Here is a 14,763-nt window from a genome sequence, read left to right on the forward strand (position 1 = left end):
ATGACTGAAGTGGTTGCTTCTATCCGGCTCGAAGGACCAAAATTGTAGTAATGGGGGTTTAATTGGGTGCAGCAATGGTCAGCAATCACTCCAGGGTGTCGGGTCAGGACAGCAATTCTGCTCAGGTGAGTGCAGTAGCAATGAGGGACGTCCACATCCAGCTTGATGGCTGCTTTATTTATTTGTAATACGTCGCATCACAGGTAGGGGGGTGCGCATGGGACTTGTAAGTGTAGTGTGGGTGTGTGGAGTGTATGGGTTGTAAGGTGAGTGTGTGTATGTGTGTGTGGTTTCTGTGTGGGAACAAGCACACAAACAATACTAGTTAGCAATGCGTTCACGTCTGAACTGCAACACAGTAGCGATGCTAACGAGGCTAACTAACAGGCAGTTAGCAACCAGCCAGACGGCTGGACATAATGGCACAAAAACGCTACAATAGCGAACTAGATCGGCGGCGTCTAACATTAAATGAGTGATAATAAACTTTACTCACGTTTATAGACGCACACAGCTATACATATCATCCACCACGATGTCCGTGTGGGCACATTAACACCCAGGGCTAAGCAGTTCGAGTGACATCAACTCACGAAGCTAGCGGCTACCGCGGTGCGTTCAAGTACTCGACCAGCGTAGTAATTCCGAGTCACGCCCACACTCATGTCAGCCTAATTAAACCAGAACAGAACAGGGTATAACAAGGAGTCTTTTGTACATTAGAGCTTTCTAGACATGAATTAACACCCCTATAGTCTATAATCTATACCCGTATTACCCAAAAAGGTAAACATAATTAAGAGTAAACAAGCCATTGAAGACATAAGACTCGTGCTCATGTATATACAGTGGTATGAAAAAGTTTGGGCACCCCTGGTGATTTTCCCAATTTTCTTGAAAATAAAATGTTATTTGGACATAACAAAGGGCATAGGTATGCATGGCGGATGAACACAGCATTTCATGGCAAACACTTGCTACCCACAGTAAAATATTGTGGTGGATCATTGTGCTGTGGGGCTGCGTGGCCAGTGCAGCTTCAAGTTGAAGTTTGCGTGGATTCCAGCCAGTATCAGCAGAATCTTGCCAACAATGCTCAAGAATCAGTGACAAAGTTGGAGTTGCGCCGGGGTTGGAGACTGCCAAGAATACAATGACCCTAAACACTGTTCAAATTCTACTAAGGCAACACATACAACATTCTGGAATGGCCATCTCAGTCCCCAGACCTAAATATTATTGAAAATCTGTGTCGTGATTCAAAGCGGGCCGTGATGCAATGATGCAACTGGAGATGTTTTGGAAAGAGGAATGGTCAAAAATCTTCAACCAGAATCCAGAACCCAATTGGAAGCTATAGGAAGCATTTCAGCAAAGGAAGCAAAGGAGGATCTACCAAAATTTTATGTCATTTTTTGTTGGGGTGCCCAAATTTATGCACCTGCCTTCTTTTGTATAAATCATTATTGCACACTTTCTGTAAATCCGATAAACCTTATGTCACTTCTCATCTATCAATGTGTTCGTGCCCAAACGTATTCATACCACTGTAAGTGTTTCATAGGGGAGCAGAGTGAGTGGCAGACAGGAAATGACGTAGGGGGTTCAGGGTTTCGTTTTAGTTTGCCCTGGTTTGCAACAGAAGCCCCATATTTGTTAGTGATTATTATGATCTGCAAGTAAAGGTTGCTGTTCCGGTGATCAAAGTCTGGTGCTTGTGTGTCTCACCCAACAGTACAGACACCTGGAAACCAGTATGGAATTCCACAAATCCTTTGCAGTGTCTTTGAATGTGTAACTAACAATACATAACAATTCCTTCCATTTCTATACCGCTTTCTCCACATTATTATTATTATTATTATTATTTATTATTACTTATCTTCTTTTGTGTCTGTTATTATATGGGAGCCAGGCAACGACATTTCGTTGGCAATTTCACTACTGTGTTTTTGTGCAATGACAATAAAGGGAGTCTATCTATCTATCTATTATCCTCACTAGGGTCATGGATATGCTGGAGCCTATCCCAGCTGTTTTAGGGCGAGAGGCGGGGTACACCCTGGACTGGTCGCCATCCAATCACAGGGCACATATAGACAAACAACCATTCACACTCACATTCATACCTATGGACAATTTGGAATTGATTTTAGGAATGTCCGATCCCATTAACTTTAAGACAGAATTCATAATCGGTTTGAATAAGCAAGAGTGTCCCTTGGTAAGTATGACATCGCATGTTCAGATATAATGATCTATGATAGCGCTCGTTTAAATATACCACTAATTACAGTTCACTTCAATGGTTCAATTATGGAAATTTGTCATTACAGCTGTCTATCACAGTCATTAAATGATGCACAGATACAACATATTAAAATACGTGTCCCGAAAGTGTACATTTGTGGGTTTTATGAGTGACATACAGTACTGTATATCCTGAGATTTTGAACAGATGAGCTTACATTTTTGCAACAATGTTCAGGAATCTGAAAAAAAAAAATTTAAATCAACAAAATAAATACAAAATGTAAACAAAATGTCATATCTATTGATGATCAAGTGACACTGAAAAGAAATGTTAACATCCTAAGTCTCAGTGTCAGTGTTGCGATAATATATGAATCAATGAATCTATTTTGCGATTTCACTAAGCTTTTTGGAGTGCTTCAGAATCATTCAGAAATGTACATTAACATAGTTGCCTAAATCGAAGCCATCACTTTTAGGGCTGGAGGTTTTTAGGTTTTCCTTTTTTTCTTAAATTCACACACCATGCAATGTTTTAGTCTTTTACATATAATACAAGAGCATTAATAGTGTTTTGATTGAAGCAGTAATGCAAGTGTGCATAAACATGAAAGCTTGGCTTGACAAAGTGGAGTTATCAAAGTAAAAATATTATTTGAATAATATTTGACAACATGAAGGCATGTAGTGGTGTGTAGGTGTGTGTGTTTGTGTGTGCATGTGTGTGCGCATCCAATGCAACATGACCCACAGTTTGTTGAAAAAGTGACACTGTACAATAGTTTCCATGGCAAAACCACAGTGTGACCCACCCCCTGCACAAAGCCCTCACATATATATTACAGTTCTCAAGAGCAATAAAAAGACACAAATCACGCTGTAAACAAGAAATTAACTGGCATAAGAAAAAAAAAACCTATAAGTTATTGTACAAAAAATAAACTAAAACAAAAACAAAATAGCGACCCTTCACAAGTTTTAAAAAAATCTACAGGGAATCCATTACTTTTTACAGGTTTTGCACAGTTTATTTTTCCACTACCGGGTGACATATTCCAGTATGCCGTGAGACGGTGAGATGGGGGGCGGCGGGGAGTGAGTTAAGGACTTCACTCTTCCTCAGTGCAGCCCAATATTTCTGCACGCAGAGTGATCCTGCCGTACCACGACCAAGGAAGGATCCGGATGAGACGAGAGTAGATGGGTGGATCTATCACGTTCTTTCTGTGTGTGTCGTTGTCAAAGTTGCCCTGAAAGACCTGCAAACACAAGGAATGGATGAAATCAGGGTGAGCACCGGTAACCATTGTTCTTGATTATTTCTTCTATTGTTATTGTTAGTAGTGCAATGCAGGTTGGGTACTGATCAGATAGTTGGAAGGAATAACTGAAAAAAATGACTGTATATACAGTATAGTGGTAAATACAGCATGTCTATGACACTCAGTGAAAGGTTTTCATTTGATAAACAGTTTGGCCTTGCTGGAGGTGTGTACTCTAAATCAGCATGTTGCTCAGGTGGCACAGTTGGAGATCCCAACTTAATTATTACACAATTTTTGTTTTCCAACACTAACCATGTTTACATGAGGAGTTTTTCGCTTTCCGAATGGAATCTTTCCGAATGGAATCTTTCCGAATGACCTTTCCGAAAACAATGGTATACATGGAAAGGAATATTGCAATCTCCTGTCGACATGCGCCGCTATAATCAAACAGAATAGTCGTAAATATCAACATCACGTGATACCAACTTCCCTGAGTTTTTCTTTCACTTGTTGAAATAACTCCGTATTGCGAGTTTTTCGTTCGTCCAGTCTTGAAATTAGTTTGGATCAAAATCAAACTTTCCGCAGCAGTCCGGTGCCAATTGCTCGCCTCCATTTTTAAAACTGAAGAACGTCCCAAGCTGCGTGTTACATCATATCTGAGCATGCGCTCAATGAACGCACCCGGGATATATTTAAACAGGAAAACATAAAACTCAATCTTGCTAATACTTTTAAACTCGGGACATGTTTTATATAGATATGATTTTTCTTTTTTAATAAAACTGGACTTGTGAATAAAGTATAGAAGGGTTTAGATTCTGTTCCACAGGTGGCGCTAATGCACACGAAAGCTGCTTGCCAACCGCCAAAAAACAACAGAAGAAGAAAAACAGAACAAAGAAGAATGCACCCTGACAACTTTCCCTTTGAGCGCTTAAAAGACACCTGAATCGGATTGGGGAAAGTGAATCCGTCAATCCGATTATATATTCATTCGGATTGGCACTTTTCTTTCGGAATGAGGTGTATTCAACGTTAAATTCTTTCAGTTTGAGCAAATAAAGCAAATACAACTGGAATATTTGGGTCCACGTATATGTGGTTATTGTCATGTATTTTTTCCACCCTTTTCTGTCATGAAACAAAAGCTTTGTTGCCTGCCCAAAAAAAATCCCTGTTATTGGCTTAGCAACATAAACATTCAATCAACATAACACTTGGTGCAGTGCAGCCACTGAACTATCCTGGATACAAATGAGAGGCTAAATTAAGTATGGTAATTAATTTATGAACCACTTTTGTTGCAATAAACCCCTAAACAACAGTGCACGGTCCAAGTAATGGCTACAAACATGCAGGATGTGGCTTTGCTTTTGCATGTGCTTAATTGACAGGAGAATGAAGTATATTAAAATTAATTGAATCAATAGGGGCAGCTCCATAGAAAGATATGATCATTGCAATTAAAATGACATAATTAGGTCTGTGTAATTGGAATGTAATGGGACTCACTGTCACAAAATGAAAGAAAAAACAACGGGCCAAATGCTGATGACTGGAGCGTATGAATGTGTACTGGGATTTCATATATAGTACTTTTTGTAAACATTACCATACAGGCTACTTTTTAACAAGAAATATCATGTACTGAAAAACACTTGCACACTAGAGTATATTAATCTCGTTAATTATTAAAGCCTTCCATCACCTAAACAAGGTTAGACAGTTTTAAGCACTTAGTCTCATTATAACATCCAGCATGTAAATGTAAGGGTCATGCCATCTGAAATATAAATATACGTATCATGATTATAGTAATTATTGAGTCAGACATTGTTAGCATTATTCATTCTCATTCATTCATTGTAGCTGATCCATGTCTCGTGTTATTATACTTCATGCTATTACTTGACGATCCTCAGTGCTTTGTATTGCGAAAAATGGGAGAATAATGATGCATTCACATTTTTGTTGAGTGTAGTATCAAGTCACTGCCACCTACTTTTTATTTATATGTCACATATTGCTTTTGGTTTCCTCGCTTACTGTCAGTGTTGCTGTGTTTATGACGCAAAGAAATAAAATCATGTAAGAGCTGTACTCTTTCATTATTTTCCCATGTCTCATCGAAAAAATGTCTTTTCTCATTAAAGATTCTTTTTCATCATGTTGCCCCTGCAGTGAACGACTTTCTCACTTGTGTCTGTAAACAATGATACTTCACAGAAGCGGTATTTCAACCCTGTGTTTTATTGTTAATGCAATTGTTTTGTGTCACTGTAGACATAAGCTGATTGGTATACGATACTGTTACCACTGATGAATGATGACTGTGAGTTATACTTATTATTAAGGCTGTATTTGCAGTTTAATGTGCATTATGACATTTTCCTTATGGAGCCGCATATCTGCTGACTGAGTATCTTTAATCAGCCTGAGGGCTGAGACAGAATTTTAATCCTTAATTGCACACCAATTTGCAATCTCTTCTCCGGGGATCTGCAATCTGGAGTAATCAGGACTAGATGGATGATTTAAAAATAGACAATAGTGCAACTTACTCCCGACTGACCCTGGAGCTGCTTTGCTCTACTATTGATTTTGGTGGCTGGTAGAGTCGGGGCTTCACATTGTCAGGAGAGGCCTCACGTGTGCCTCTGGAAATGCTACATTGTCAATTATTTAAACCTCCTGCTCAGGTCAAGAGTCGAGGCTAGGCACATTTATCTGCTTGTTAGCCTCAGTATCATCATTGAGAAACACTGGCAAATTCAGGTCTACACTGAAAGGTCAAGAACGGGCACTTTGACACTATTACATGGACACAACTATAAATTCTTCACAAAATGGATACTGCATTTTGACATTATCTTTGTTTAATTCAGAATTTTTATCCCAAAAAAATTCTGTATCCTGTATCCTGTCACGTACTATGTGTTTGTTTGTTGGTATGATGTTGCTGATTGTTGGCTTATTGTGTTCCCATTATTACATTTTATATGTACGTACAGTATTTTTGTAAATGGATTAAGGACGAGGGACTACCGATTAAAACTAGCCTTTTGGATAATTCTGGCATACTGACACAAATATCTATTAATATGCACTGTCCCCTGTCAATAAATAAATAAAATAAACTAGTAACTGTAATTAACTGTAAGGTTGGGTTGGGAAGCATGTACTTGATGAGGAGAACATTTCTATCTTGGATTTGTTTGAATTGGTTAAGAAATTGAGGAGTAGGAGAAGTAGGAACAGGATTAGGAACATTCATTCATTCAGTCATTTTCTACCACTTATCCTCACAAAGGTCGCGGGGGTGCTGGAGCCTATCCCAGCTGTCTTCGAGATGAGGAACAAATAGATGAAAATGGGCGACTACAGCATTCATACATTAAATGTTTCCCTCAATGAACCATAGCTTCCCAGTGCCGGCAGCTTTTATGCAGCCCCAGACCTTGACAGTACCGTGTGTACATGATAAAACGTGTGTACACCAAAAAATTTTAACATAGATAGGACAAGAGGCTTTGCATATCGGACAAGCACAGTTATCACTCAATTGTGTTTGCAGCACTGACTTTTTTTCAGTGGATAGTTCATCTGTACTACTTTGCCAACTGTACGCTGACTACTGGTGATATACATGTTTCGTTTGGGAAGATATGGTTGCAGAAATTTGAGGAATGTGCTCACTACTGTAATTGCTCAAAAGGTCTTGATTAATTAATATCACCGTATGTATGATGTGTGTCCATGCAGTGTACCATCATGGCAATGTGTATGTAAAATGCAAACTGTCTATGGATACGAATATGAGTGCTAGTGAGCTGCCAAGTGACAACATCTGTATTCTGACAGAGGCCCCTCTCTAAATCTCCATCTAACCGCCTGCAGCCGCTGCCACACAAGAGCTGAAGGTGGGAGCTGAGAAGAATACTTACAAGCGTCTAAAACTGTGCCCAAACCAAACACCCAGGCATCCACACACACAAACTATGTATGCCTGTCAAGTCCAGTATTTTGGCATGGCAGGAGGAGCCTCAGGAGCCCAACAGTCAAATGTGTCCTCTGGCATTAATGGGAACTTGAGCTGTCTGAAGGGGGGAACACCTTGAAGACTCATGCTTGTGAACGGTCTCCTGGCTCAGTGTCAGGACAAACTGATTGACATTCTCCACAGGCCCACTAAACAAACCTCTCCTCTAATACAGAGTGCACACTCTCCAGCTGACTGGTTGTCCTTGTTGTGATCTGAAGTACTGTATATTACAAAAACAACAAGGAGCAGGTGGATTATATACTCAAATAAATCACTGTTATCAAAACCTATGACAGTGGTCTATACATATAATCCATGGGTGAAATCGGCCAATAACGATACCAATACCGATTTTTTTCTCGTGAGAGCTACTTTTACAAAATTAAAATTTGGCATTTTGGTAACATTTATTTTCATAGCTTATTTCAAGCCAAACAAAGCAAAAATGCTTGTTTTACCAGAACATGAGCAAAATGCTGATATCCACATGTACTACGTGAAGGGATATGAATGGAACTCACAAAAGGTACGATAATCACTAACAAAAGTCCCCCCCCAAAACAAGCACACTTTTGCGGCCATTTCCTACACAAAGCTGAAGATCAACTCTGAACCCTAGACTTCACTTCCTGTGTGCCTCTCAAAGTAAATGTAAATATCCATCTATCCATCCATCCATTTTCCTCCACTTATCCGGGTTCGGGTTGCGGGGGCAGCAGTCTTCCCGGTCCCCGGCCACCTCCAGGACGCCGCGAGGGACACGTTCAAATGCCTTTTCCAAGTCCACAAAGCACATGTAGACTGGTTGGGCAAACTCCCATGCACCCTCAAGCACACTTGTGAGGGTTCCGCGACCAGGACGAAAACCACATTGGACCTCTTGTGTGTAGCAAAGGTTCGACCAACGGTCGTACCCTTCTCTCCAGCACTGTGGAATAGACTTTCCAAGGGAGGCAGAGGAGTGTGATCCCCCTATAGTTGGAACACACTCTCCGGTCACCCTTCTTAAAGAGGGGGACCACCACCCCGGTCTGCCAATCCAAAGGTTCTGGTTCTGGTTTAAAGTAATATGTATATGGGTAAATATGTATATGTAAAAATCAATCAAATATATGGCTGATCAATAGCATCAGCAAGTATTTATAGGCAGGATGATTTAAACATTGTCATTACTTTTTGTTCAATCTGAAAAGGTATTTAAGATTCTCCTGATTTTCACCACAAATAATCCGAAGAAGGAGTGCTTATCTGTCAGTAAGCTAAGTGAGCAAAGTAAACATTTCCACACTTGCAGGCAGTGTCTGAAAGACAAAGGATTTTAGTTTCGGCCTCAGCCCTTGTCCTATCACCAGAGAGGCGGCTGCAGCCCCGCACTGTCTCTGATGTTGAGCCCGATTGGAGGGGACATGTGTACTCTGCTGAAGGGCCGTAAACAAGATTTTCTCAACAGGACTGGCCAAGCTTGGTTGACACAACAGTCTTATCTGATGCTAAAGCAGACAGGCAATATGACAAGCTGGGCAAGCTCAGTTTGAGGCCCAGATAAGGAGATGCTAAAAGGAAAATCTGACAGAGTCCAGAGTGGACATTTTTGGACTGCTTCACACTTCTGTTCTCCCTTCATTTCTTAGTTTTATCTGGAACGTGCACAACCTTAATGTTGTGATACTATATACTAGGATAATTCAAAACTTCATTGTACACAATACAGCAGTGGTGGCCAAACTTTCAGTCACATACCACTTCAGACATTTGACCTGAAGCCATGTACCCCCTAATCTTGCAAACTTAAAACGCATAAACCTTATTATGTTAATTAACTTGAAATGTTCAACATAATTCAACGGTTGATTCATTTTATAGGAATTCCAGGTGAAAAATGTATATTTTGCATGGTGACATGAGGATAAAGTTTGACATGAGCACTGATAAATAGATAAGTTATCATCCTACATATATTTTACTCCACTCTGATTCCATTTGAGTCGATTTAATTTGAACTTCACGTTTTTGTCCACTCAGGATGGCTGTTCATTTCACACCAAATTGAAGGGGAAAGTTTCACAATCATGATAAAGCAGTATCAGTATCTGGTTTGTATTGATGCCTGTTATAACTAGAACATTTTGTAACATTTGTCTTATTGTTGTATGAGCAACAGGTGGTTGATTTTGTCATTGGCACAATTTGGCTCACGCCATTACATTCCAGTGGATTCCAATAGGCGGATTGTTTTTGACATTTAGTTCCACATGGTGGACACTTCACGCCAATTGCTTGATATAAGTGGCGCAACAAAGATTTTAAACATTTTGAAATGTTCTTGTCGCCAAACTCAATTTTTGCTGCTGTTACGGGCCACCACGAGCCAGTTGGGAGGCAGTTTGAGCCACTGCATTCCACTAGGCACCTCATTGGCGACACTAGGCGCCACAGCAAATTGCATCGGCGCGAACTGGCACCAACTGGCACCAACTGGCACCAGCCCAGTGGACTCTTAGCATAAATATCACGTACATGTACTTATGGCTGTATATGCATGTGTAGGTGTGTTTGCTGTGGTTTACAAGTGTCCCTGAATGCAGCAGAAACTTGTGTCCGAGGAGTTTGTGATGCATAAGAATGCACCATTTTAGAAAAACCTGGAGCAGCACTGACAAGCAGTTTACTAGTCTTGATCCTTCTTGTTAAGTATGAAGTGTCCATTATCTTACTGGGATTCTTGTATTCTTACGGATACATGCAAAACATTTAAAATTCCATCATGTTTTTTTTTAAATATATGTGTGCGTGGTTAGTGTTAAAGGGTGAAAGCTACCAACCTTGTCCTTTCTCTGCTTCTCATCTTGATAGACTTTCCACCGCTCTCCATCGTTACTGTATGCCAGTTTGTATGAGCCAACAAACTGCACGTGACCAAAGTCTTTGGCTCCCTGGGTGATTATACCTGTGATCTTGGTAGGTACCAGCAAGTCCACCTGAGAGGAGCCATGTACAAAAGAGATAGAAAAAGAAGAAATATGAAAAGTTTCCAAGTGAACCACACTTAAACAGCAGACATGCAAAAATGTAATTCTTCTACGCTTGTCAGCATTTTTCTCCTTTTCATGTAACTAGATAATTTATTTGAATAGAGGCACCATTGCGAGGCTTCAATTTCAATTTTTCCCAGATATTGAACGGCAAGGGTGAGTTCATAGGCTTGCCTAAACAATAAAGAACTCACATTACATCTTCAAAGAGGCACACATTTAAATTTAGCTTCATTTTAAATAGGTTCTTACATGTTTCTAGTGAGTAATATTGTGTGTTACAGTATTTGGGGGCTTTGAAATATTTGTTACTTTTATTGACAGTCTATTTTGTACACACTTCCTCTTGAGCTTTAAATTCACACTGAAATAAATTGTAAACTGAAATCAATAACAACAATAATATATTCTCAAAGTATATTCACTGCAGTCATGGCAGGTGAAGTCCCTATTTTTCATTAAGAATAATGTAGACAATGCTATTATAAGAGGGAAGCTTTCCTTTTAAGACCTGTAATTTAGTAGAGTGGAAAAAACAGCAACAGCAAAAAACACCAATAGCTCTTTCAAATAAATAAATAACACAGAGTGTTGTCCTGGTAATCTTTCCACATACGCGTAATAGCTCCTGTATCAGATATTTATATTGATTAATCTTGTGAATTTAGGGTAGTACATTTAATACAGAAATAAACCAAAATGTACCCACTGGCCACCTGCAAGTACGTAGGACATACGGAATTTTGCTGAACGAGTAGCTGAACGGTTTAAAAGCATAGCGAAAACAAGCTACACAAAAGGTGAGCGTGCAGATGCATCCCTTCTGCTAAATATACACAACAGTCAAGAAACATAGATCACACTAATTGGCCTAGCCTACATAGTGTGTATGATGCTGGAATGACAAAACACAATCTGACCCATGTGTTGATTACAACCAAAGCAAAGTGTAAGAATACGTGAGAAATTGAAGGCTCCACTTTCAGCTTTCAACACATGACTGAGCACCGTTAGTGACTTACATCATACTGCACTTTCATTTCCTGAAATAGCCTGCAATCTGTGAAATATACATTTTAAGCTATGCAAAGCACACACTATTTTCCTATGAAAAACACTGCTCAAGAAAGACCGTCTCCACTCATGGCTATGAGATTGCTAACTGAAGGTTCTTTCTTAAATGCACACCAAGGCCCTGCCTACATGACATGCCTACGTTTAGATATGAACGGAGACCCTACATATAAATATTTTCAACACCTGCACCTATAGATATACTCTATAATGTGTCAATCTTGATCATTTAATTTAGCATAGAACAATTCCAAGACAAATAAAAATAATAATTTATTTGGAATGTCCTCATTTAATGTCCTCCTTTCAAGTTCCATTTGATCTTACGGAAACAGTTATGGTATCTGCATGTAAATTCAGCAAGCAGATGAGCATCGAGGTGGATCTGACAGGCCTAGCATTGGAGGTACTTTGCAGCATCTCTACAATTAAATTGGCAATGTAAACAATGATGTATTTCTCTGCATGCAGAGCAGGTTGGTGTCATCCGATTGAAGAATGTCAGCCAAGAGGAATATCATCACGCATTCTAACACAGAGCTGTCCACACTGAAAATGATTTGCCACTTGCCAAGATTTAAAATGGTATTTCTAGACAAGTTCGATCATTAGCCTTGTTTTACTTATTGACCTTATAGTATAGCCTTCATTTTAGAGCGAGGGATTACTTTTAGTCTACTTTATATACAAGTTAGTCTGTTTTTTCCAACAAATAAAATGTTGTTATAAGTTCATACAACATCCACAGGATTCTTCATTTAAGAAGTGCTAAAGGACAATGTCTCAACATTGACTTTATTCAAAAGAACACTGTGAATGGCATACTGTAAACCATCTTTGATGACCAAAACCGACCAATGACGAAATGAGCAACTTGGTATTCTGCTTAAGAGAAAATAAATATTGATAATGGGAGGCACGGTTCAGGCGGTAGAGTGGTCGCCTCTTCATCTGAAAGTTGTGCCTTTTTGGCCTACTTGTAAGATGAATTTACTTGTAAGATGAATTTGGGCTTATTCCAACATCAGTCAGTTTAAGGATACTGCGTATTCATATTGCACTAATATGCCATTTCCTTTTGGCTTTTTTTACTTTTAGTTATTAATATCTAAGGGAAATTCACATTTCTAGCAGCTCTGCAAAAATGGGCTTCGGTATTTGCGCTGTGCAAAAGGTGACCTCATCAAACCGCCTCTCAAGCATGTAAACAAATAACAGTCACCAGTAGCAGATTAGCTGGCACCTTCCATCCATCCATTCTCTAGATATGCTGCCTATCCTCGTAGGAATTTAACAATTCCCGAAAGTAAGCAGTGTGTGCGCGCTTGATCAGGGGAGTCCAAGGGGACGCCTGTGAAAATGCTGTTTGTTCATATGATATGGGGTGTATTTTCAATCCTATATGTACATGTTTGTTAGATAGATTGTGTTTCCTCTAAACGTTTGCATCAGATTTACACTGAGAGCTGGACACCTCGAGTCATACGACGGCTTTGAATGTTAAGTCCAACTTTAAGCCTTTCAAACTCATGGATTGGAGCTTCAGGGTAAGATAAAAGGTATGTAAGGATATACTGTAAATTCATCAGTAGATTAAATGTCATTCTAATCTGATCAAAATATGTTAATTTTGGCCAGATGTAGCCGTGACCACCCCGCAAGTTATTATTAGACCAGTCTTGTTTCTTCAATTTCTTGTTAATTGTAATGGCTGGTACCGCTTCAAGTGTGTTTCCTGAAGAATATAATGGACACGGAACCATGGAATTATTGGTGTAAGAACTTCGGTGATTTTGGTTATTGTCAAGAAAACCATGGATTATACTCTTGCAAGTAATTTTTGTTGTCATTATATTTGTCAATTTTTTATTGCCATTATTATTTGGCAATAAAACGAACAAATAACTGAAGAAGGCTCTTGTAAAATTTGTTTTCCGTGTATGTGAGTAATGGTCTCCTTGGCCACCCTAATGAAACATTTCTGGCTACGCCACTGCTGTTGCACGAAGAGCGCTAGGCCTACATGAAAATAATGAAACTTTCTTCCCTGGACATTTTGATGGTCAAAAACAAATCTGTTGACTTTTAAAACAAATGTCACAGCCCAAACCTAATGGCAAGTATTTCTCAGATGTGGTACAATGTACTTTACAGCCACCTTGACAAGATAATTGCTGATGCTCTATCCATTAGCTTCACAATATACATGTGTTCATTCCACCACGGGAGATACAGTATGTCATATTACACATATCAGTATCAGTATCTGATGATGTTGGTATTGCAAATTGAGAGATTAACAATATCAGGATATCGGTTATCTGCAAAAAAAACAACAACAATGTATATATTGTATATATTGATTTTAGGTAATGAAGTGTTCCATCATTATACTATATGACTTGTAGTATGTGATGTATTCCATTGTAACATGCATGTTCAACTAAATTAAACCATTGCCCTTACCATTACCATAAGCCCTCAGACAATAATGGGGTGAGCCACAAAAAAAATGCCAGTTTGGTTCTGTTCCAGCTACACAGGTTGAGCTCATGTTCTACCAAAACAATCGAGTTTGCCATCCAAACAAAGGCACGCTTGAAGTAGAAGCTGTAATTGTTGTCACAGGCAGTGGTCAGATAATCCAAACAGCTTTTGTAACGCAGGTGCTCAGCACTTTGATGGACTAAACTAAATCCAGGTGCAAGATAAGCACGTTAAACCAAGGCTGCTCCTCCTACCCCCCAGCCTCTGTTCTCTTCTCCACTCACTCTTTTAGCATCTGGTGCCAACCAATTATATGATTCTCTCATGCATGGAAAAATTAAAAACTAAGATTCATATGCTTCTTCTCCAAGCTTGTCATTTCCTACAAAATGTGTTGCACAAGCAGAAGAAATCGTATTTGTATTGGCAGAAAGCAAAGGCGCAACATTTGTACACTTGAGCTGAACAAACGCTCATCCCCTCTCCTCATTAGCATGAGATTTGGTGGGCAAACTTTGTGTCCCTATTAGAAGTAGCTTTGCTGGTGCAGAATAAACAGATTAATGCAGCGAGGGCAGCCAGAGGAGGCCCACTTTTCCTATCT

General features: G+C 39.4%; 1 protein-coding gene across 2 annotated transcripts in view; it reads right to left on the reverse strand.

Moving 5' to 3' along the window:
* Window positions 1–3,339: 3,339 nt before the first annotated feature.
* LOC131127692 (EGF-like repeat and discoidin I-like domain-containing protein 3) overlaps window positions 3,340–14,763 on the reverse strand; it is an 81,811-nt gene continuing 70,387 nt past the window's right edge. For both annotated transcript variants that reach the window (XM_058069829.1, XM_058069828.1), the window contains 2 exons: window positions 10,389–10,544; window positions 3,340–3,512 (listed from right to left, as the gene is read on the reverse strand). In XM_058069829.1, coding sequence (XP_057925812.1) covers window positions 3,363–3,512; window positions 10,389–10,544 — 306 coding nt within the window. In that variant the 3' untranslated portion in view covers window positions 3,340–3,362. The remainder of the gene's footprint in view (window positions 3,513–10,388; window positions 10,545–14,763) is intronic.

Source organism: Doryrhamphus excisus, chromosome 4, assembly GCF_030265055.1.
Source record: "Doryrhamphus excisus isolate RoL2022-K1 chromosome 4, RoL_Dexc_1.0, whole genome shotgun sequence".
NCBI lineage: Eukaryota > Metazoa > Chordata > Actinopteri > Syngnathiformes > Syngnathidae > Doryrhamphus > Doryrhamphus excisus.